This window comes from Heterocephalus glaber, unplaced genomic scaffold (assembly GCF_053883595.1).
Source record: "Heterocephalus glaber isolate CG9 unplaced genomic scaffold, H.glaber_assembly_v1.0 deba00001564, whole genome shotgun sequence".
Taxonomy (NCBI): Eukaryota; Metazoa; Chordata; class Mammalia; order Rodentia; family Bathyergidae; genus Heterocephalus; species Heterocephalus glaber.
Genome location: NW_028258351.1, coordinates 145,294 through 170,000, shown reverse-complemented (window position 1 = coordinate 170,000; position 24,707 = coordinate 145,294). Strand labels below are relative to the sequence as shown.

General features: G+C 47.8%; 1 protein-coding gene across 1 annotated transcript; it reads right to left on the bottom strand.

Moving 5' to 3' along the window:
- Window positions 1–9: 9 nt before the first annotated feature.
- On the bottom strand, window positions 10–20,628 carry Lpo (lactoperoxidase). The gene is made up of 13 exons (XM_021248716.2): window positions 20,447–20,628; window positions 14,425–14,598; window positions 13,340–13,427; window positions 10,863–11,023; window positions 10,203–10,320; window positions 9,810–9,939; window positions 8,912–9,118; window positions 7,288–7,612; window positions 5,782–5,942; window positions 2,727–2,979; window positions 1,757–1,930; window positions 850–1,087; window positions 10–667 (listed from the first exon to the last, which is right to left on the bottom strand). The coding sequence occupies exons 2-13, from the start codon at window positions 14,495–14,497 to the stop codon at window positions 460–462; spliced, it is 2,136 nt and encodes a 711-aa protein (XP_021104375.1). The 5' UTR covers window positions 14,498–14,598; window positions 20,447–20,628; the 3' UTR covers window positions 10–459.
- Window positions 20,629–24,707: the final 4,079 nt, after the last annotated feature.

Below are 24,707 nucleotides of genomic sequence, written 5' to 3'. Positions count from 1 at the left end.
CCGGCCTCCTCAGGCAATCATCGATGTTTACTGAGCAGTTAGTGTGGAGCACCATGCCGAGTGCCATGGCCATACTCAGAACCCCTCAATCTAGCTGGGGAGGACAGGAGGAAAGACAAAGCTCAAAGGCCAGAGCCTCAGCCAGTCTTATTCAGGCGAGAGGACGGGAGACATTGGGAAAGCAGGACTGGAAGGGCATCTCAGAAGGTCTGTCTTGACTGAAGGGAGAGTTTCCATGGGCCAAAAGGTTGGGGTGGAAACGGTAGCCGAGGAGAAGAGCTGGAAAGGCCGAGGTGGCTTGAGCAAGCCGTTGATCTGGTGCGTGCAGGAGAGGCTGAGAGGAAGGCTGGGCCTGGGGCCTGCAGCTCGAAGGGACTGGGTCATTGAACTCGCATGAAATGCCACTGCAGACCAAAAGGAGTTTTTCTTTGCAACTTGGGAGGCCGTGAGCCCAGGCCTCTAACTCTCCACTGAGGCCCAGGGTAGGAGGTCCAGCTCCTCGACATCAGAGCAGTCCACAAAGCCTTGGGGGTAGCTGTTGACCTGGAATGGGTTCAGTGGAACCTTGGTGATGTGGGTGTTGTCACAGACAAGGCGTGAGAAGGACATTTTCCTCAGAGAGTCCTGCTGCGTCTCCGTGAAGACTCCTGCGTTTTCCCACCAGAATCTGCAGACAGAAGCAGGGTCTCATTACACGGTCCAGATGCTGGCCCCTCCCCATGCCAAGGAGGTCACCGGGAACTTGCAAAGCTGCCCGCGTGCTGAGAAGGTAGTCCTCATTCGGGAAACTGGGACGGTCTCCTAGGAGCAGGGGTCCCTACTGTCTCCTGGGGTGGAGGTTTCACTTGCCTGTCTCCATCTCGGATCCTCTGGAACTGGAGGCCCAGGAGGCAGGCCAGGAGGGGCCCCACCCGGCCGCTTTCCACCAGGGGCTCAGCAACGGTCCCCACCCAGATGTCGATGTTGTCAGGGGTCCCGTAGAGACCTAGTAACTTCTTGGCCAGCATCTCGTTTTTCAGCACAGCACTCAGCTCTTCTAGGGTCTGCGGCTGTGAGAGGCCACAAAAGCCTCTCCAGGAGTTGTAACCTAGGGTGGGAGGGTCAGGTTGTCTCATGGCAGGGACTTCCTGCTTCTGGTCCCCTTTGGGGACGTACCCATTCCAGCTCCATTAGCCCCAGAAAATCTGGCCTCTGAAATAGCAGAGATACTGACCATTGTTTATATCTGTGGCACTTCAGTCTTGGCAGGGTGGGGCGGGGCTGGTGGCTTTCTGGATACTTACCACAGGTCCAGGCACTGCTCTAAGCACTGTGCAAATATGTGAATGAAGGAGCAGAAATGTTAAGTGATTTACTCCCAGTGCCATGACTAGTAAATGGCACAGCTGGGATTTGAACTCAGGCAATCTAGGTCTGAATTAAATTAAATTGCCTTTCACAGGTACAAAAGAAAGTACCAACAGTCTTTGGCTTTTCTCTGTTCTTTTCTCAGTCTTTTCTAGGCTTATAACTGGTTTTAGGAGTTTGTTGGTCTTTCTTTTCTAAAGAACTTCAAGATAGTACCAGATACGTCCTCGTGTCTCTGCATAAGGGAGAATGAAAGATTCCATACCATGGCTGAGCAAAGTGGGTTTTATAAGCCAGCCTGCCTTCTGCTCAGAATTGAGTAGAGCTTGTAGGTTTCTGGGGAGAGGCTCCAGGCCCCAGAAGGGAGCTAAGATATCTCCAGGCCAGCCTCGACCCTAGGCCCACTCACCAGGCTGCCCGTGGTCCCGGCCTCGCTGTATGTTAATGGAAGCCAGGTCAAAGCCATGGATCGTGTGTGTTGGCTGGAAGAGCTTGTTGCGCAGCTCTCCTGTCATCATTTTATTCTGATTCATGAACTTGGCCTTCTTGGCCAGCAGGCCCCGCACCAGAGGATCGATTCCACCTGCAAAGGAAGACCCAGAGGCCATCCTTGGGATGGGAGTAAGGCATGGACACCTTCCATGGTTAAAGAAGAACCAGTTGAACATGCTCAGGGGCGGGGAGTCTAGGCTGCCTGATTCTGGGGTGGCAGAAAGGGTGCTCATGGGATGATGGCATTTTCAAGTTCTAGTTCATGGAGTCAGCACTTTTTCCTCCTATTCATCCTTCTGGGAGAACTGTAGCACAGGAAGAGGCCCTTTAGGAAAAGACCCCAACTTGTTAGGCCCTAAGGAAAGCCAGCCTCAGCCCAGGACAAAGGAGGGCTTAGAAACAGGAAGGAGGAAAGAAACAGTAATGACTAATATGTGTCAATCACTTCCTGTGTGTTAAGAACCCTTGTAGCTTGCTCTACTTGTTTACCTCAGTTAATTTTTCTGAATATCCTCACGAGTTGAGTACTATTATTGCCCCATTCTTTTTGGAGTTTTTTGGTACCGGGGATCAAACTCAGGACCTTTCGCTTGTGAGGCAGGCAGCGGCACCGGTGAGCTAAATCCCCGGCCCTGTTGCCCCCATTCTTTTTTTTTTTTTTTTTGCGAGCTCGGGTCCTTGCGCTTGTGCAGCAGGCGGCGAAACCACTGAGCTAAATCCCCGGCCCCGCCCCCATTCTTATAGAGAAGAAAACAGGCTCAGTGAGATGAATTCATTTGCACAATGTCACATAGGAGGTGCTTGGAATCTGACTCCTCAGCCAGGTTTCCCTACCAGCAGCTTGCAGAGTGGGAGAGCCAGGAGAGCACTTTCCAGGAAGGGCATACCGTCTTTGACCATCCTCCAGGTGTTGAAGAAGAGGGTGTGCAGGGGCAGCTCTGGTTCTGGACCCCATGGCTGATAATTCTCATCCAGGCGAAATATAGTAGAAGGGACTTCCAAGTGGCCAAAGCGGAAAGCAAAGGTAAAGACATTGGAAATTCGGGGATCTACAGATTCGTTGTATCCTTGGTATGGGGGGATCCACTGCTGCATCTCGCCACCTAGCACAATGGGTAGGTAGTCCCTGAAGGTGATGATCTGAAGGGAGAAATAAGTCATGAGGAAAGGGCATGAGGAGGGTTAACCCTTTGCAGAGGGAGGCTTTAGAGAAACTGCTCCCAAGAGGGACGAGCAGTCAAAAATCAAGGACAGCATCGAAGCCCTTGCCGCATAATCCAGTCTGGTGTCAACCCAGTCAGCCTGCGGTGGTGGCAGCAATGGAGCCCTGTGTCTCTTTGCTCTTTAGCCTTGGCTCTTCACCAAGGAGACCCAGGTATGGTGGTTTCTGCTTCTCTAGATGGTTGCTTAGCAACGGCAGGCAGCCAGGAAGGAACCTTCTCGTCCAGCAGATGGCACCAGCAGGGAAGGAGTGGGAAGCTCAGAACACAGGAGGGATGAAGTGGACCAGAACAGGATTAAGAGGGCTCTGGAAACCAGGTGGCCACAGGAACGAAAACTTATAAAAGTAGGCCAAAACCTACATGCTAAACCTGAACAAGGTAATGACATGCCAAAATAGATTTATTTACTTTTTACACAGAAGATTTAAATAGAGTCAAGCATCTCCCAATATAATAATCAAGATGCCAAAGATACAACTGAAAATCACCTCTAAAATCAAGAACCGGGAAAATTACATGTTGAGTGAGAAAAGACAATTAACTGATGCCAATTCTGATGCGAATCAGATACTGGCATTATCTGATAAAGGTTTTAAAGCAGCTACCTTAAAAATGCCTCAATAGTCTCAGATTCTCCTGGAAAAAGCAAAAACAGAATATCTCAGTAAAAGAAGAAGTTACTAAAAACCGAAATCATGGAACTGAAAATAAACTACCTGAAATTAAAGACGAATTTGGATAGACTCCATGGTAAAGTGGTAAGGATAGAGGGTGGGCCTGAAAACAGGGCAATAACATTCACTCAATCTGCAGAACAGAGTGAAGACAGACTTTAAAAACTTCACTTGGGTGTGGCGGCACACACCTCTCATCCCAGAACTCTGGGAAGCTGAAGCAGGAGGTTCACAAGTTCAAGTCCAGTCTGGGCAACTTAGTGACTTAGCAAGACCATGTCTCACAATAAAAAAGTGAAAAAAGGACTGGGGATGTAGCTTAGTAAGAAGACCCTGGAATCAATTCCCAGTATTGTTAGCAAGCAAGCAAACAAAATGAAGCAAAACTAAAACACCTCCAGCAAACCAGAGCCTCAGGGTTCTGCGGGACGATAATAAAAGATCTAACATTCATATCAATGGAGTCCCAGAAGTAGAGAGGAAAGGGGGTGAAAGTGAAAAAGTGTTTTAGAAATAATGCCTAAAAATTCCCCAAATTGGTGAAAGACCTACATTTACAGACATAAGAAGCTGGATGAACTCTAAACAGGATAAAACCAAAGAAGTTCACTCCAGGCACATATAATTAAATTTCTGGAAACTAAACACAAAAAGCTTTAAAAGCAATCAAAATGACAAAGGACTGGGTTCAGTGGTTCCACTGCCTGCCTTGTAAGTGTAAGGTCCTGAGATCGATCCCCGGTATCAAAAAAAAAAGACAAAGAACTAATATCTAGAATATATAAAGAACTAACAAAAATTAGACTAAAAAAATTAGGCATCTGGAATGAATAGACATTTCTCAGACGAAGAAGTACAAATGGCCGATAAATACATGAAAAAAATGTTCAACATCTCCCGCCATTTGAGAAATACAAATTAAAACAACGCTGATATTTCATCTCACTATCTCACTCCAGGAAGAATGGCTATCTTCAAGAAATCAAATAACAAATGCTGAGGATGCTACGGGGTGGGGTGGGGGAAGGAAGTCTTCTTCCAAACTGGAAACTATCCAGTGTCCTTCAGTAGCTGAATGGTTATACCATGGAATACTAGCCAGCAATAAAAGAACTATGGATACACATGAGTTGAATGAATCTCACAGATACTATGTTTAATGCAAAAAGCCCCTCTCAAAAGGAAATATACTGCATAATTTCATTATATAGCATTTGTGAACTAGCATAACAATAGAAATAGAGAACAGGTTAACATTTTCCAGGACCCAGGGATATGTTGGTGAGGGTAGTTATGGCTGTAAAGAGGTAGTGTGAGTCTTGTTCATGCAGCTAAGTCATTGTCTATGGTGTTTCCATAAAGCTATACCTCTGATAAAACTGCATAAAGCTGCAGTCATACACACATGTCCCACACACATTTACAGCTGGTGAAATCTGAACTTGCTCTTTGGTTTGCATCAACGTTAACACTCTGTTCAACATTGGTTTTGCTTCCTGATTTTGCTGTTATAGCATAGTTATGCAAGACATTAGCATCAGGGGAGGCTGGGTAAAGGGCACACAGATCCCTCTGCACATTATTTTTGCAACTTCTTGAGAAGCTGGAATTATTTTAAAATAAAATGTTTAAAAAAGTATATGTACAATTAACATCAACCTACCAACCTTGCCAGGTTTCTTCAAGTTAGTTAATCAGCCAATCTACAATACCCATTGAGTACACCCATTTTGTGTGGTTTAGGTGTAGAGAATGTAAAAGGAAGAGAATGAAATCAAAATAGCCCAAGTCACTGTTGGGTAGCAGTCCCAGGGGTGATAAAGCCTAGGGTCGCCACCATGGCACAGGGCAGGTTACACTGAAGGACCAACACTATGAACCCAAGGATTTGCTTTGGGACAGAGAAGCTAAAGAAATGAAAGAAGAAAAGGTATAAAAGCCTGAGATAATGGAAGAGAAAGGGGCAGGAAACAAGAGGTGGCTGGAGTGGACAGAGCTAGAGCAGGACTAGGTGGCCATGGTGGGGTGTTAGTATGTCTCTGTACCTGCACGAAGGCACCCAGGATTTTCCGGGCTTCCTGGTAGAGCTTCTCTCCATCCCACTGAGGGTTGAGTCTCTTTAGTTCTTGGGCCAGCCGGTTGTGCTCCCGGAGAAGCAGCGTGTGGGAAGTGGCCAACAGGATCTGTTCAGAGGCCCGGGAATCTCCTGCAAGGCCAGAAGGCAGCAAGGCGAGCTCTACCTGACTGGCCCTAAGACCCAGGAACCTACCCAGAGAGATGATGGTGTCCCAGAGGACCCTCTCCTAAGACCCTCCTTCCTGGCAACTTATGGGAAGTCAGGTGGAGAGGGATGGAGGTGGCAATTACAGATTTGCATCTCAGTTACGTATAGGTACATTTTAGCTGTGTAACCTGCTGAAGGTTACTTAACATCTTCTGAGCCTCACCCTCCTTATCTGGGAGAATGGTGATTAAAATTCACAATTGTGGTTAAGGCTAAAGGTGGCAGACTAAGATATAAAGTTTTACTCATTATAACCCAGTTACCTTGCAAGAAGGCAGTTCAAATAAACGAGAGAGCACCTTCACTTTGCAGGGCACCTTTGAAGGCTTTAGGAATGAATTCCTCTGGGTAATAAAGGGAGAAGACTCTGGAGATGAGGCCTTTGGGGGCAAGAATGGAGGAGCAAGCGGGTGAGCAGTTAAGTGGTGAAGACCAGATGTCTCACAAGGGCACATTTCCTTGTGTTCTCTGAGCTTCAAGAAGGCCTACTAAACCCACAAAGGCTTGGGTGTATGTGTGGACATAAAGTTTAAGGAATCTACCAGACAGCTTGGCCTATGGAATGGCCTTGTGGTCTCATCAGCGTGGCCAGGGGACAGAGGGGACCAGGAGGGCACATGCTTGTATGGAGTGTGCCCACGTTACAAAAAAGTCTTAATATCTGTATCCATTCCTCTTAATCTAACAGGTGGGTCCAACCCATAGTTCATGGGCCACTTGACTTCCTTTGCTGTAATAAAAATGCCTAAAAAAGGAAGTTTTGCTACTTGTATACATTAAACTACATTAGATATTTTACATGTGGCCCGAGACAATTCCTTTTCATTCAATGTGGCCCAGGTGGTCCAACTGTGTCCAGCTTGTGGGCTGTAGGTTGGACACTCCTGTAAGAATACTTAATGCCATGGGATGTGGTTAAGTGAGGACATCAGGTTATAGAGTCTTAGTTATGGTGTGGTCCCAATTATGTAAAGCTGTACTTGTGATAGCAGAAATTCTGGAAAGATTGGCAACATAATGTTAACAACAATCGTGGGTTGTGCGGTGGGTTTATGTGCATTTTCTTCATGCTTTGCAGAACTTCCTTATTTTGTTTTAGGTTTTCGGTGAACACATGTTTTCAGGTTATTTTTTCATTTGGGCCCTTCTGCCAGTCCTGGACTGGTGCCATGGACAGTGGTTCATTTTTCCAGAAAAATGAGGAGAAGGAGGCAGCGGTAGAGCCTCCCTGGGTAATGCTCTTGTTCTCTTTCAGGCCTACACTCACCAGCCAGGAAGCAGGGCACACCAGCCGTGGTGTTGATGAACTCACAGGGGCTTGGCTGCGTGGTGACAAAGGGCAGGTGGGGCAGCCCGTCATCTGAGACCTCCTGGTTGACAGCCATGAGACCCAAGGGGCTACTGAGGTTGCGAAGGCGGTTAGCCAGGCTTGGCTCAGGGCCGTACACCAAGCTGGCATCCAGGAAGGAGGTCAGAGCGTTGATTTGCTGTCGGGCCACAGGCTGGTAGGGTGGAGTGGGGCAGACAAACCCAGCTCGGAAGAAAGGCATGCACTTCCCTTGAGTCTTCACCTTGGGGTCAGTGGGTGGGAACTGCAGAGAGATGAGAGGTGGGTAACTAGGCAGAGGTTGCACATCTGGGCCTCACAGCCTCTCTCCAGGGCTAATCTGGATGCAAAGATGTTGATGGTGCCATTCTGGGACCCTTGTACCAGACACGAAGGCCAGATGCCTCCTGCGGACATTACACATCCTGGGCCCATGATGCCCTGAAGTTCGTTATGTCCTGCTGTGGAAAAGGCTGAGCGAGCATTCATTCTCAGGGAGGGCTCCGGAGTTTTGATAGGGATGGTATCCTGAGATCCCTGGACAGGGAAGCGACCCATGATACAGAAAAGAGTTGTTGGTCATCACTCCTAACAACAGCGGCCCTTTATTACTTTGGACCTACCATGTGCCAGGCACTAGGCATACTTTATCTCACTTTGGTGCTCATAAAACCCTGTATGGTAGACAATTCAGTTCCGTTTTGCATGTGAGGAAACTGAGGCTCAGAATTCTTAAGGAACTTGCCTAAATTGGAAGGAAAAGATGTGAGATTCAGATCCATAGCTCATACTCTTTACACCACAGCACATAGCTTTGATTTGTTGTCTGGGTGAATAAATGACTCTAACAGCAAAATTCCACAAGTATGAAGAAAGAGAGTAACAGCATTGCCAGTCTCTCTCCCTTCCGGCTGGACGTTCCCACACGTCCCTGCTCACAGATTCAGCTGTGAGATTTCACCTCCTTCTGGGAGATGAATTCATCCTTCAAGATGACGTGGAGCAGCATTCCACAAACTTGAAGTACAGCCTGAACCCCCCAGGCATCTTGGTAAAATGTAAAAATCTATTTTCCGATGTCTAGCGGGGAGGCATGAGATCTTTCCTTTCTAGTAATCCCAGAAGACACCAATGCTGCTGGGTGGGGGTGTAGCCGACCCTCCTCAGAGCTTTCCAATTTTCCCATTAGTAGTTCACTCATCCATTTCCCACACTGGCCTTTTTGCCCTTGAGAGCAGAAATGGTGTCTTATTCATTTTTTTTTGGTACTGGGGATCGAACTCAGGACCTTGCGCTTGCGAGGCAGGCGGCACCACTGAGCTAAATTCCCAGCCCTCTTATTCACTTTTGAATCTCAGTGCTTGGTGCACTGTCTGGCACAGTGTAGATGGTTAATGTCTAGTTACTAAATAAATGGACAGGTGATTGAATGGATGTGTGAAAGCTTGGAAAAGTATCAAATCCACATCCAAATCTAGCAAGAGATACTGGCCTTTGGGCCAGGGATGTCTGCTATATCAGGATGGGCAGGGACCGTCAAGGGCACACAGTGGCAGGGGCCTACCATGATGGGGAAGCAGTTGTCTCCTTGGATACAGTACTCATCACACTGGGCTTTGGAGAAGTTGCTACTCCCCATTTCAGTGTCAGGGGCAAAGTCCAGATCGTGGTCCACAATTTGACCCCACTGCATGAAGAGCAGGGACCTGTTTTGGTCCAGAACACCCTCCTCGCTCAGATAGCTGATGATCTTGTTGGATACTTCACGGGCCTACAGATGGAGAGAGAAGGGGAGGGCAGGATGGAGGAAAACGTGCTTTGAGGATCCAACCGCAGTTACTGAGTATCTATGATGTAACAGATATATTAATCCCCAGGAAGAGCTTGTGAGGCAGGTGGCATTATCTCACCTTGCAGATGAGGGGACTGAATCCTATGAAGGCAATGGGCCAAGGTCTTGCAGTGACAAAGAGGCAGGGATGGGACTGAACCCAGGTTTGTATGACTTGAGGGCCTGCGAGGCAATTGTCCTTTGCACTGTGGAGCCGGAAAACAAAGGCAGGCAGCCCCTGGAGTAAGTGCCACGGAGAGGCCAGGTGTCTGGGCATAGGAGAGGGGTACGCTGGGGGAGGGGCTGCCAACTCAGATGAGGCCAACAGATAGGACCTCCAGGCAAACGACAGTTGATGCATCCCAGGGGCGGGGGCAGGGTAAGCGGGAGCAGGATGGGGCAGTGGGGCCATCTGCCCCGGAGACCCCAGGGTATCTGGCCTGCGGCAGCTGGGACGTGACCACCACGTGGCTGGGCTCTGCTGCCCTCTAGTGGCGTTTTGGGGGAACATCGCCAGGGTGCAAGTCCAAATCTCCAACTCGTGGGGGGCTCGATCGTACAGCCTTCTAACCCCTCAATTCCCCACCCATCCTTCACTCCATCCTGGAGGGCTCGCCTCGCCTGCCCTCACCAGCGGGACCGGGAAGCCGTTCCGTGTCTTCCCCGGAGTCCACCCGAAGGGGAGAGAGAACCCGTCCTCGTACTCGGCCGGCAGCCAGCGAGCCAGCGCCCTGTTGGCGGCGCCCAACGCCGGGTTCCTCCTGAAAGCCAGGGAGACCGCGCTCAGTCGCAGCGGGTCGGCTCCGGGTCGCTGTAAAGCCCAGGACCCGAGGGGAAGGGAACGCGCAGGAGGGGCCTCTTATGGGTGGGGTTCTAAATTCCCCAGCTGTGCCGGGCAGTGCAGTTTTAAGAGCGATTCCAGAGAGCACAGGGGAGGGGGAAGTTCTGCCCGGAATGGCCAAAGGGCAAAGCCCCTGGCTGGGCCGGCTGGGCAGGAGGCGGGAGCACCCTCCCCCAAAGTCACCTGTTGTTACAGTCTCCTGTAATGGTGCGGTAAGGGCTGTTCGTGTCACAGCTCACCGCAGGGGTGGGAGCATCACAGCCCACCTCCGCAGAGAGCGAAGCCAGGTCCAGGCTGGAGCCTGAAACAGAAGGGACCCCAAAGGGACTGAGTGCTTTCTCCATTCTGAGTCTGGCGAGAGGCAGGAAATCAAACCAGGGGTGTCATCACGGTGTTACCCAGAACACGATAGACATCTCATCTTTTGCAACATAATCCCAGTAAATCCACCGACACAGTTCACTTACTTGTGCCCTCTACTAACAGCAGGGTGATGCTGTGGTTTGGAACAGGGAGGTTGTGTTTATTGACTTTAGCACTTCCTCCGGGCAGAGGCCTCACAGATGGCATTATATAAAGAGCACCATGTCCCCTCATGAGGAGTTGGCAACGTGATCTTGCAAGATCTGAGTTTCTTTGTATGCAAAAAGTGCTGTGACCCAGCTGTCCCCTAAGGCCCTCCTTGCTCTGCCTGCCTGGTGTGTGAGTCTAAGAAGGCAGACACAGGGGTGTCTTTCCTTGTGGACAGCTTCTGACAGGGAGTGTGGCTTGTGGTGGCCTTGGCTCTTTTCTGTGGGGAGATGTGCCCTTCCTGCCGTCAGAGGGCTAGTGAGCTTTCTGTACCTGTGACATTGGTCAAGGGGCCCTGCGGCCTCAGTCTCTTTAAGGACTCTTCCCACACCTGGCCCATGCGGATGGCCGTGCGCGACCGGCCTTTGGCATGCTTGAGGTACTCGGATAGCTGTCTCGTGGTGGGAGTCTCCGAGGTCATGGCAGTCTTCAGCCTACGGAAGACAGCAATAGGGGTCACGGGCTGGTCCCTGCAGAAGGGGCTGACGGGAGGTGGTACAGGACATGGGTGACACCTAGGGAGCAAACACCCTGTGCTCTCAGCATCCTTTCTTTGGTTTTCTCCTAAGGCCTCTGGAAAATCTCTTTTGGGAGGAGGAAGCCACAGTGGTCATGAACCTTTGATGGGTCTGTTCTGAGGACAGGCAGGCAGGTGGACGGGAGCATTTGGAACCCCAAGACCAAACAGAACCTATAATATACTGACCCAGACTTGAGGAGCCCGGACATATAGGTGGCATGTTACATGACTGTGAGCTGAGAATTCTAGGATTAGGATGCTTATGGGCCTCCAGTTTTGCCCATGAACACATTCCCTCATGGACCTGGCCCTAGCTGGCATGGAGCTTGGGCCCTGAAGCATCTGACCTATCACCAAGGATCTTGTACAACCACTCAGGCTTTTCTTTTCCTCCCCTTTTAATTTCCATGTATAAAACAAGAAAACAAAAATTCTTGTACTATAAAGTTTGTGACAACAGAGATGACTGAGAACAAGGTGCTGTCAGAAAAGTCTCTCTGTGAGAGCCTTCTATCCCTTCACAGTGCCTCAGTTTCCTCATGTGTGAGAAGATCTAAGAGGTGATCTCTAGGTCTCTAAGGCTGAAGTATTAGAAATGGCTCAAATTCTCACAGAAGACAACCCGAGTTTTGGATACAATTCAGTGGCTGTAGTGCCTGGACTGTTAACTGCATGTCAGGCCGTTATATAAAGTGTTAGAAGGTACAAGTTCTCAGTCTGAGGAACTATCTGGGTGAGAGAGCAGATGTGCAGAGGGTTGTGGTGACTGGCCTCATAGTCCGGGCCTATCCTGCTCTCCCCACGGCCTCCATAAAAAGAACCAAGAGATAGCCACACCATCTTTGTGATGCTGTTGCCCATTAGCCCGGAGAGGCTGGGTGGGGATGGTGAAGGAGATAGTCAGACCCTCCCAGGCTGAGGATTGGAGACTTTAGTCACAAGCTGGAGAATTTTCCAGGTCATGGGGTTGGCAGTTGAATTTCTGAGAGATGAAAAAGTACCCAAGGAGAGAAGGCATGTAAGACACTGACTTGTCCAGGGGAGTTGGATTTTCCCTCCCTTCGACCCCTCTTCCAGCTCAGCCCCAAGGAAGAGGGGTGGGTGTCCAGGAGAGAGGGAAAAGCCCACTCACTGGGCTCCCTGCTGTCACCAGAGGCCTTGAGCAGTTCCAAGCCCAGGGAAGTGAGCAGCCTCAGCCTTTGTTTCCTTATGCTGAGTCTTTAATTCCAGAACTGATGCTGTTCTGAGGACTAGAAGAGGCCAAAAGAGTCACCAAAAGAGTTATGGGACTGTTTTGAGAATTCATTCAAGTGCAGGGAGGAGAGAACCCCTAGGTCTAGTGTTAGGGACAGAGAAGAGGAAAGAATAAGAGCATTTTCTGCTCATGCCATGGTTCCTCTAGTTCTAACCCTAACCCTGACTCCCACTGGAGGAATGTGGGCTTCCTGAGGGTGGGGACCTAGTCTGCATTGCTTGTTTCATGAGTCCTGGCCTCTTGCTGGGTGGAGGATGCTGACTCTGCCAGCATCCTGGTGACTGCTGGGTTCCTTGGATTCTTGAAGAGGTTGGCATGCTCCTTCCCTAGCTGTTTTGGGTGCAGCACTCAAGGGTCATACTTGTAACCTCACCGAGTACTCGATTCTGAGCCACTGGAGCTGCATGGCTGGACATGCCTGGGAGTGGCACAAGTATGCTTTGATGCCTCCCCCAGCCCAATCCTGGACCACATAGGGTGCACCTTATGCTCCAGGTCTCCCTGGGGTACCAGGCGGAAGTTAGACCTGAAACTCCATCTTGCTTAACTTCTCTGCCCTGTCTCCAGCTGTCACTCATTCTGTGACAGCTTTCCTGAGAGTGACTGCCCTGCTTAGTAACCTGCACCTGGGTCCAGGACTGGTTTCTACTTCTGGGGAGCCTGACCCAAGTCAGTATTGGTTGAATGCACGACAAACTGAGACTGGCACATGTGGACCAAGGAAACAAGGGTTAATCCTTACAAAACTAGATTAGATGTCCCTGCAAAGTACCTTAGAGGCTGCGGCCTTGAGGAGTGAGGAGCAATTAGTCCTGGTTTCCACATATGTGGGGGTGAGGGTGGGTGGAAAGGCAAGTTTTATAATTGCTTTGGCTCACTGGCTTGTCAGGGCTGTTACATTTGCTTGTCCTGAAGAGGAAGCCTGTGAAGGGAAGTACACGCATATAGATGTGTGTGTAAGAGTGTGTCACATACCTGGTTCGGGAATCCAGGAAGGCCTTGTTGACCTGGACCTTGACCTGACTTACAGTGTCAGAGATGGTTGAAGTTCTGGTGGTCCGTGCTTGAGGGAGCAGGGGGAGAAAGCAGAAAGAGGGTATCAGACACAACTCTTTTGAGATGCTCTTCGCTTCTGTCTGCCTTTTTCTCAGCCAGTACCCTCACCTCTCAAATCTGAGCAGACAGGAGAACGGGACTGATCAGGGAAGTTTCCCAAGAGACCTTAATTAAGGCCAAGAAGCACAGAATGGGAAGAGTGCCCCTGATCTTTGACAGGATGTCAAAATTGCTTTTTGGGATTCCACTAAAATACCCAGTGATGAGATTCTTGGGTATCTAGCACAGCCACTCAGGTTGGCTTGGGATACCAGGCTCTGGGCATTTTTCTGGCTCCTGGTGAGATGGTTCCATGGATCCTTAAGCAAATCCATCAAAGCGCTTAGTGATCACCAGGACCCTGAAATAGGGAAGGGAGTGGTATAAAGACAGAGGCAGGATGCCTTGTTTTCACTAATATTAGGGTCTGGAATGTGAGGGGTAGGACCTATTCTCTCAAGAAAGTAATAAGTTGAGTAATGTCTGCCCCACACTTGTGTCTACTTGGAACCTTAGAATGGAACCTTATTTGCAAATAGTCTCTGCAGGGGCCGGGGATTTAGCGCAGTGGTTCTCTGCCTGCCTCACAAGTGGAAGGTCCTGAGTTTGATCCCTGGTACCAAAAAAAAAAAAAGTCTCTTGGAGATGTAGTTAATTCAGATGAGGCCACATGAGATTGGGGTGGACACCGAGTCCCATGCCTGGTGGACACAGGGAGAAGGCAAGGTGAGGCAGAGATTGGGAGGAAGCAGCTCTGAGCCGCCATCCTGGGAGCGGCCAGAAGCTGGAAGAGACAAGAAAGGATCCTTTATTGGGGCCTTCAGAGGAAGCATGGGGCTGCCATCACCTTGATTTTGGACCTCCAGCCTCCTGGAGTGTGAGAGAAGACATTTCTCTAATCTTTACCCCTAGTTTATGATGCTTTGTTAGAGCAGCCCAGGAAAGGAAAGAGTGGGGACACTTACCACTTACGATGGGTGCTGCAGCCTGGAGCCAGATCAGGGAAGCCAGGAGGCCTGGGAGATGAAGGAGCCTCATCACTGAGACGAGACCAGGGCCACACTGTGAGTCCTGCTGGAGCTCCAGTGGGAGGAACTGACTCAAAGAAAGCAGAGAAATCCCAGGGAACAGCGGAGGCCCTAACAGGGAAGGGCAAACACTACTTCATGAGTGTCAGCATATGCACAGGCCCACACTAGATATTGGGAGAAACAGAAGAAAGGGCAGGAGGGAGAGAGCTCTGGCTTCAGGGTCTGAGCCCCTGAGTTGCAGTTCTGAAGTTGCTCTAACCGGCTCTGTGACCTTGGGCAGGTTACTTAACACCTCTGGGCTCCTGGCCTGCCTAGTAATCCAGGATGTCGCATTCTGCCCTGACAGTCTGTCATCCTGAAATCCTGTGCTTGTTTTGCCTGTAGGTGTGAGAAATGCTGTCACCAAGTCTCTGGAGTTCTCTTCCCTCCCTGCCCCAGGATATTTTGCTTCCTCCCATGACTCTCTGGAGAGTGTGCCGGGGGCAGGCGCTCATGCCTGTCCTCAGAAACCCCAGTGGCTCCGCCGCCTTCAAGGAGCAAATATGATGGGACCATATGAAAGAGAGTTGTGATGAAGCTCAGAGGCCTGTGACCCAGGGCTCTGTCCTAGGCTGCCTGGAGCCATTCCAGCTCCCAGCTTAATCCTTTCATCATGGCCTTTAACTCTGAACCTAAATCACTCAACTGGTTGTCTTCTTCCTCTTTTTCTTTTCCTCTTTCTGAGGTGCTGTGGCTTGAACCCATGACCTCACATATGCTAGGTAAGTGCTCTCCCACTGAGCCATTCTTGCAGCCAGGGTGGCTTTGTCTTCTAAGGAGGGGCTACACTGGGCTCTGTGGAATAGACCCAAACTATCTTTTGAGGAGATCCTGGCTCCAGCCCAGGGAGGTCCAGTATGTGGATTGTGATTTCAGACAAGCTCTTGACAGGTTCTTCACCTTTCACAAGAGCCCATGGCTTCTCCCCTCAGCAAGGTGTTCACCAGAAACTCACAGGAAGAACAACCTGCCCCCGATCAGGTGCCCTTCTGAATCTCCCCGAAGCTCCCTGAGAGAAATCACAGCTCCGGAGCTTCACCAGAGGGATGACCCAGCCTGCCGCCCAGACACCCTCTGGTGACCCCCGGGGACCAGCTTAGGCCGGAAGAGGAGAATCGCGCACCTAGACCAGGTCATTTTGGCCTCTTCACACACCCCAATTTCCCCTTTGCTTTTTATTTGTTTGTTTTGGTTTGTTTTGGTTTTTTTTGGTACCAGGGATCAAACTCGGTTCCTTGTGCTTGCGCAGCAGGCGGCGAACCCACTGAGCTAAATCCCCAGCCCTCCTCTTTGCTTTTTAGTGGATCCCTCTTAATAAATTTTGTCTTTTTGAATATACTTTTTGTAAGCTAACTTTACTTTTTTTTTTTTTTTTGGTACGGGGGATAGAGCTTGGGTCCTTGCGCTTCCAAGGTAGGCAGCGGAACCACTGAGCTAAATCCCCGGCCTTGTAAGCTAACTTTAGACAAGAGGCAAGGTATTAGTGAAATACCTTTCTAGCCAAGACTTTTTTCCCAAGGAGCATTCTCCAACAGATCAACTCTTCAGGGGCTCTTGTCTTTACACCTGTGTGGCCCCAAGTAGGAAAAGGTTCTGTGACTTTCTCTCCCTCTGTCACCCTTTCTTTGTGACTGTAGGAGAAACTTGCAGGACCCATTTAGTCAGCAGAAATCTGCCCTTCCAGGTGAACAAAGATGGCTCAGGAGTAATAAGAACTGTCAACTTAAAAAAAATTGCATAATTGTGGTATAAAAATACAGCACAAAATTCTCCTATCTTAACTATTTTAGCTGCACAGTGCAACAATACTAGGATACTAACATTGTTAGGCAAATGTAGTGAGGCATGCCTACAATCCCAGCACTTTGCGAGGCTGAGGCAGGAGGATCACAGGTTCCAACCCAGCATGGGGAACTTAGTGAGATCCTGTTTCAAAATTAAAGAATAAAAAAAGAGGGCCGAGGATTTAGCTCAGTGGTGCCGCCACCTGCCTTGCAAGTGCAAGGTCCCAAGTTTGATCCCTGGTACCAAAAAAAAAGAGCTGGAGATGTAGCTCAGTTCAAAGGCCCTGGGTTGTTACACACACACACACACACACACACGCACACACACCATATTCACATTGGTTTGCTAGAACTTTTTCATCTTGTAAAACTGAAACTCTACCCATTGAACACTTATTTTCCATCTCCTCCTCCTTCCTCTGGCTCCTGGGCACCACCATATCACTAACTTTTAAAGGGGGCTGATAGGCACATAAGCATTTCTATTTTATTATTGTCTATGTATTTTACAATAAATTATAAAAAATAAGTAAAAGGTTAGTCTATGAAAAACAGCATTCTCAGAGAGAGACTGATGAAGAGGACTATTGCAGGAAAAGACATGAAAGCCGAGAGATCTGAACAGAAAACGAAACTTAGATACTCTTTTCTTTGAGACATTCTTCATACTGTCCTCACTGGGAAGTGAGGGAGGGAGGAGTCCAAGCATAACACTAAATTATTTTCTGTGTCATGGCCAAAGTTCCTGCTTGATGTGAAGGAAGGGCATGGGACAGAAGGCAGAACTAGGTAAACATGGGGTCATGCCACTGAAAAATGGCTGTGCAGAAAGATTCTGTCTGCAGGCAGAACTAAGCATGGCAAAGGGCTGCAGGGGCATGGGGCGTCAGAGTGTATGAGCCAGCCAGAGGCGTTGGTAGTGTCTCAATGTTTGCCCACATTCTTATCCTCAGTGTCAGTGCAGAAAGCATTCCCCAAATCCCTTGGTCTTCAACAAAGCCTGGAGCCTTCTGTGGGACACAAAGCTCTCTCTGAAGACAGGGCCATAGCCTCTAGCCCTCAAATGCCACCTCCTCTGTGAAGTTTACCATGTTTCTCCAGGCAAAGTTAGGTCATTCTTTTTACTGTCCTCCCTCAGTGCTTGTCTCCTATCTTATACTACTGTTCTCATGTTTGCATTTCAGACCATGGCTCCTTAAGAGGTATGTCCTATGTATTTCTGTTCTTCCAGTGTCTAAGTATAGAGTTGGTACATAATAGGTGTTGGGTACATGTCAAATGAAGGACAGAGCAAAGAAATTAAACATCTGAGGGCTGGGGATTTAGCTCAGTGGTTCCAGTGCCTGCCTTGCAAGCGCAAGGTCCCGAGTTCAATCCTGGGTACCAAAAAAAAAAAAAAAAAGAAAAGAAATTAAACACCTGAGGTCGTTTCAGGGCAGAAGGGTGATAGTCTCCTAGCTGGCATCTAAGAATGCTTCTAAGAATCACCTGGGGACCCTGGTAAACGAAGAGTCTAACTTGGAAGGTCATGGGAGTGGCCCAAGAGCCTGCACTAGCAGCAAGCTCCCAAGCGATGTTGCTGGCTGCAGAACACACTCTGAGAGCCCCCACTTTCCAGAGTTTGGCTCTTCCAGAGTTTTGCTGTGGTACAGAAAGACTGGAGGAAGGCCTGAGAAAGGAAGGAATCAGTGGAATTCTTCTCCAGGAATGGTGAGAGCTCTGCTGAGGGTGTGGAATGATCCCAGTGGAAACCCAACAAACACCCAATTGCCAGAAAGAATACTCTATTTGATCTTTTGAGCAACTCCAGGATCAAGAGACTAAAGAGGAGGAAACTGATATTAGTATATATATATAATTTTCATTGTAGATTCCTGGCTTAAAACTCCCCCTCCCCAAGTTAGGCCATGGAAACTAGAATTTCTCTTCCCCAAAGGAAACTATAGAAACTCGAATCTGCTTTCTGCCTTAGAGGTGGCCATACTGAAATTCTCTGATCTGCCTTGCCTGATAGTAGACCATAACACTCCCATTTCAGAAGGGACTGTGCTTTGTGCCTGGGAGGAAGGAATGTTGCACAGAGAGGCCAAGAAGAACCTGAACAGACAGGCTTTGCTGGGTCTCCCCACTGGGTCCATCAGCATTAGCTCTACATGGTTGCCCAGGCTCCAATCATGTAATAAAATCTCCATGAAACCCTCACAGGGAGAGTGTTCAGGGAGTTTCTGGATAGCTGAATATGTGGAGATTTCCGGAGGGCGGGCGGTGTGGCCAGAGTTGGTGCAGATGCTCCGTGTTCCTTCTTTCATACCTCGAGCTATGAACCTCTTCATCTGTATTCTTTGTAATATTCTTTATAATGAACTGATATACATAAGTAAGTGGTTCTCTGATTTTATTTTATGTTTTCCAGTATTGGGGATTGAACCTAGGGCCTTTAGACTGAGCTACATCTTCAGCCCTTTCTAAAATTTTGTGACAGGGTCTCACTAAGCGGCTAAATTGCCCAGGCTGGGCTTGCACTTGTGATTCTCCTGCTTCAGCCTCCCAGAGTGCTGGGACTGGTGGCAGCACCCTAAATTTCATGAACAACTGTAGCAAATGAGTCATTCTTGAGTAGGGGATTGTGAGAACTCTGACTTGTACATAGTAGGTCAGGAGCACTTAGAGAGACTGCAATATTCATCATGCCCCAAAGCAGGGTGTAAAGAGTTACACCCCAATCGGCTTGTTTACAGAAGTGAGTCTGGCCAAAGCCTATGTGCCCAGGTTAGAGTAACTCACACCCAAATTCTACTCCCACAACTAAAACCTGCTTACTTGAAGGACCATGTTCTAATTCCAATAATATATTTTGTCTATTCTGTTCCTAATTCGAGAATACTTGTACTTTATGAGGCTTGCTTAATTTCCATAGAAACCACATGACTGTGCATCCTCACATGTAGTCCTGCCCTTGCACATAGTTTGCCTTTACCCCAATTGATTACCAATAAAAATCAGTGCCTTGGACTGGCCAGTGCCTTTTTTAGTTGTACTGGCATTGGTCATCCTAGAGTCCCGCTTTCTGTCTCTCTTGGTTCTGTCTTTTAGTTCTTTTTCCTCAGGTCTGTGTCATACAGAGTAGGAGACTGGAGCCTACTGCAGAGGTTTCTGGTAACATTTCAGGGATCCCCAGTACAGCACAGGTAAAGCAACCTGCAGCTTTTGGTTGGTATCAAAAGGGAGGGTGGTCTTTTTGGGACTGAGCCCCATTCTGTGGGGTCTGGTGCTGCCTCCAAGGTGGACAGTGTTAGAATGGGATAAGAGGACATCCAGCTGGTAACTGCTGTTGCAGCATTGCTTGCAGAAAACTCCCAAATACATGGTGTCAGAAAATACACTAGAAATTGAATCTGAGTTTGAGTTTGTTCTCCTTTTATATCCTCAATGGCTCTCAAGAAGCCCTGTGTAGCAGAAACAATCTTTTACCTCAGCTGAAGGGAGGTGTTCAGTACATGCTGAATGCATCCAGTTGCATAAAAAGCAATATGATTCAACCACTCAACTCTCCCAAAATGAAGCCCATCTAGTACTGCTGAAGTCCATGCACTTGACTGACAGCTGATGTACACAGGGAATTTAAGGCCCTGGGAATAGACAATCAGGACTAACTAGGTGTTCAGATCTGCTGCAGACAGTAGGCGTGAGATGCTGCAGTTGAGATGATTATCTGAGAGCCCTAGCTTAGGGAATCCTAAAAACACTGCAAAAGCTCCATAGTGTTGTGGAGAGGTCGGATTATTTACACCAGTATCAAGACCACTGCATGGAGCACCATTCTGTTACTATTTTCCCCAACTTTCTGAGTGACCTTGAACACCTGTCTGAGGCCTCAGTTGCTAATCGGGATGGATAAAGGAGAACTATGGTACCTTCGAGCCCCCAGAATTTAATGATTCTATGTCTTAGTTTTCAGAAACAGAAAAGCCTTCTTTCTTGGCAGCCTTTCCTTCTTGACCTGTCATGTGGGAGCCAAATCTGATACCAAGAACCAAAGCCTCAATCCAGTACTAAGCTTTCTGAGAAGCAGTTAGGAAATTTCACCATTTACTTTGCAGAAGCCAGGAAAGATTACTGCCAACAAGTCTTACCTGCCAAGTGCCTTAGCCTCCTGTGGTAGCCAGGGGAGTTGCTCTGCTTGGAGCAGCTGTTCTTTTTATACCTTCTTGTAAGAGTTTATTACTGGGGAAGTCCCAGAAGGAAAGATTTTGAGGGGCTGAGGTGGCTTGGAGGAGACGCTCAGGTTCAGCAGGAAACACCCTGTGACTGGCTCCAGGCAGGTGCACAAGGAAACTGCACAATGACAAGGATTGGTTGATGCAATATCACTGCCTCTGGGTGAAGCAACTCCTCTTCTTCCCATTTCCCAGCTTCCATATATGGTCCTAGTCCAGTTAATGAAAAGTAAAATTTCAAACCTTGAGCATGCTTATCTCTTAAGCCCCTCATAGATCTGAATAGCTCTTAAAATTAGGAATAATTAAGTGGTTCTCTTCCACATTCATTTATTCACTACCCTTTGATCCCTTCCTTACATTTCATCCAATCTATTATAGAATCAATGGATTCCTCTTTGGGACTTAAAGTGATTCTAAACATTAATTCATTGGTCAAAATTTCAAAATGTTTAGTTTTGAAGGAATCCACTGGAAAGATGAGAAGAGCCCTGGGCTTGTCATTGGGATGGTGGGTTGCAGTCTCTGTCACTGTGTGTCTCTAGGCAAATCACTTCACTTGTTGGTGCCTTAAATTTTCTAGTAGTGAAGTCAATGGTTGGTTTAGATCATTATTATGAATCTATAACTTCAGGCCTTCTATATGTGCTCTATTGAAAAACATCAACATCCTGGAAATTATTGATCTGAAGCCCAGGTATTAATGTTACTTACCTTTTACCTTAATGACTTTGAGAATTCAGGTTCATTAGATCCATACAAGAAGGAAATAAGCAGAGTCAGAGAAAACAAAACTTCATAAAAGTGTATTTTACAGACAATTTAAAACATAACCCTCCTTATGAAATCATGCTTTCATTTGGAAATACTCTGAGAGGACATTCAGAAACTCGTCCACCAAAACCCAGGCTCCTTGGTTTACCCTCAGAAGAGGGCTGTCCCTTCTCCAGTGGATGGAATATATCTAAAAATTCTTTCCCTGTGATGAATTCAGGCAAATGAGCTGGACATCTCAGAAGGAGGCAAACAAAGCAGAACTTCAGGCTCTTCTTGTTTTCTTTCAAGTATATGTCAGCTCCATCGCTAAGCACTGTTTTCAATATCTAACCATTCCCTGACTGTTGGAGCCTGCTTCTCAAGTTTCTCGCTTCTGGGCTTCATGCTTATAGGTTCAGGAAGCTATGTCTTTAGATGTATTTTCCCCCCTAGTTCTGAAGACGAAAACCAGGGCCTGGCACACATTAGGCAGGCCCTCTACCACTGAGCTACAGCCCCAGCCCCTGCATGGATCTTGGTTTAGTCAGTTCCAAATGATTTCAAGATGGAACTTCCTTCTAGAAGAGACTGTACAACAACACTATTTCTGATGTGCAATATACAGTGAGCTCCTGGACTCAGGGTAACAATAAAATGCAGATCTGACCGCCCTGGGTCTTTGCCATGTTGTGGCATGGGGTGATATGTCCTAGCTTTGACTTTTCTGTAATGGCCAGGGGTGAAGGCACCTGAGAGCCATGTTGTATTTTCAGAGCTTTGCTCTATGTCACTGATGATATGTTTTCATGGGCTTATCTCAGTCTGGCTAAATCTATTTAGCACGGGTAGAAATCGCCCTCTTAAGAAATAGCAAATCAGCCTGAGAAATGGAGGTTGGGAGATACAAAGTCCAGGAGAAAGCTGAAAACACCAGCAGCTCCTCATAAGTCAGTGCAAGGACTCCTAGCTATTTTACCAATACCTAGGTTGCAACAGATAGTGCCCAGTGAAAAGAAGGTACATCAAGGCATATGGTTGTACATATACACACATGCATGCGTGCACAAGGAGCTCATAGTTTATAAAGGAGAGTGACCCCAGCCATGTTTGCCTCACCTCTGTCATCTTCCAGAAATAGAATGCTGCATGCTGCACACACAACTTGGTCTGATCAAGGGGACCAGTACGGTCAGTGACAGAGTGACCAATCTGTTTGTTTAAGGTGATTATACCTCTTACACTGGGCCACAGCCTTCTAGCTGTCCCAATTATGTCAAATGCCATCTTCCTCAGAGGCCAAGTCAGTCTCTGCTGAACTTTCTGTTTTCACCTCTCTCCCATGGGCTTGTCAGTCATTCATTGCTGGGCAGGTTATTACTCCTTTCCTGGCTAAAATGCATTTCTTCTTATTGGTTTCCTAGAACATCAGACAAATAGACTTCCTGTCATTGGATGGCTCTATATGCCAATGTTACCTTTTTGGGACTCATTCACTTGTTTTACCCAGACAATGGGGGAACCTAGAACCTAGGTGTTCTAGCTTACGCCATCCTTGGGCTTGGAGGGGTGTGACAATGACAAAGTTCAGAATGGCATCCTGAACAACACAGGACCAGGAGATGGATGGGACACTGCCAGGGACCCCCATTTAGAGTGAGGAAGTACCTGTGGACAAGAAAAATAAATGCCTGGAAGCCAGGTGTGGTGGCACACACCTGTAATCCCAGAACTCTGGGAGACTAAGGCAGCAGAATCATGAGTCTGGGGTGATCCTGGGCTATATAACAAGTTCTAAGCTACCCTAGAACATAACAAGACCTGGTCTCAAACACACACACACACACCAAAAGGCCTGGGGTAGTTTGTATTTTTATTCCCTTAGAAGATCAAAAGAAGCTCTGCTGTCTTTACCAAGTATTTTTTTAGTGGGATGAAGGACCAGATGTCTGGTGGCTTCCAGGGTCAGCATAATGTACAGCGAACCTAGTATCAGTGAGTTTATCTAATTAGCCACAGCATGCTAGGACTGAAGGGCTGGACTTCTTCAGAGCCTGCGTGGGTACCAGCCTACTGGGATGGGACATGGGGAATTCCCAAGAACCACCCTGTCCCTTCTCACTCTTAATTAATGAAAATATGTCCTCTTTTTTTTCAGTCAAGGGCTATTTTCTCATTCTTGTCAGTGTTCTGTCTCTCCTTCATCTTCGTCTCTTCTCAAATATTCATTGGGCATTTAATATGTGCTTCCTATTTTTTCTTACTTCAATTTCTCTCTTTTCCCAATTAGCTTACAAATTATGAATTTTAATAAGTTTGCTTCAAAGGAAAAAGTTGTCAGATTGGTTCCCTGCCTTGACAAGGTAATACAGAAATATGACTGGGAAAAGCAACAGATTTCAGATCTCAGCCAAGAAAATGTGACTCGAAATAAATTCTGAGATGGTTGGAATAAAAATGAGGTGATAAGCTAGGTATCATAGAAGTCACAAAAAAACACAGGATTTAAAAAAAAATCTTGAATTATTATTGATTTCCCCTGAGGAGTCTGATGAAGGACGCTTTGTGATAAATCCACAGAAAAGGTATCGTTTCAATAAAATGCCCCATTTCTCTAACAAGTTCATGTGTGCACTCTCCCTTCCCCCTGAAAGGACACAGAGCAACTAGTAGAATTTCAAGGAGCACTGGATTATGAAGATCCGGCAAGCCAGGTTCTATCCCTAGCTTGTTATTCTCTGGTTGTGTGAACTTGGGGAAGTCATCTTTCATTTAGAGGCCTCAGTCTCCTTATCTAGAGAGAAGTGGGTCCACTCAACAGTTGCCCGTTGGTTCCCTGGAGCTCCAGTGGCCAGGATTCTGTTGAGACTCTCAGGTCCGGCAGGTCCTTGCACCAGCCCTCCTCTGCTGCACGCTACACTCTTACCCACACCGCACACCCTCGGGCTCTCTACACAAACAGGGGGTGAGAATCCTATTATTATATGGTTAGGCTGGAATGAGGTAGGAGGCGCAGTCTCCCCCAAGGCCATCCTCCTTAGTTCTAAGGACAGTCTGAAGTAGAATAGGAGCCATCTTGTTAAGAGAAAGAGAAAGAAAAATTCTGCTGGGAATGTGTTCGTTCTCTCAGACACTCAAGTTGGAAACCAGGAAGATGTCCTGGCCTCTTGACTCTTCTTTATCCTTTCCTCTTCCTAGCTTTTCCACATGTCCCCATTCACCAAGTGCTATCCACTTGCCCTTCAGATCTCTCGTCTCAATTGTTTCCTTGCCTTCCCCGAGTTCTGGTTTGGCCCTGAATCAGCCTCATTCTCTCTGGTCTCCCTTCCATCATCCCATCCACTCCATGCCTCCTCTCTTCTAAACTTTCTTGGCACATGGCCTTCAACTACCCAGGGACAAATCTCAACTTTTAGCCAAGGGT

Excerpts from the sequence above, each read along its gene's own strand:
- Lpo (XM_021248716.2), bottom strand. The coding sequence starts at position 14,497 with ATGAGGCTCCTTCATCTCCCAGGCCTCCTGGCTTCCCTGATCTGGCTC. Across the intron at positions 10,321-10,862 it reads CCCCTTGACCAATGTCACAG|GCTCCAGCCTGGACCTGGCT; the intron begins GTACAGAAAGCT and ends CTTCTGTTTCAG. Across the intron at positions 5,943-7,287 it reads TGTGCCCTGCTTCCTGGCTG|GAGATTCCCGGGCCTCTGAA; the intron begins GTGAGTGTAGGC and ends CTGGCCTTGCAG.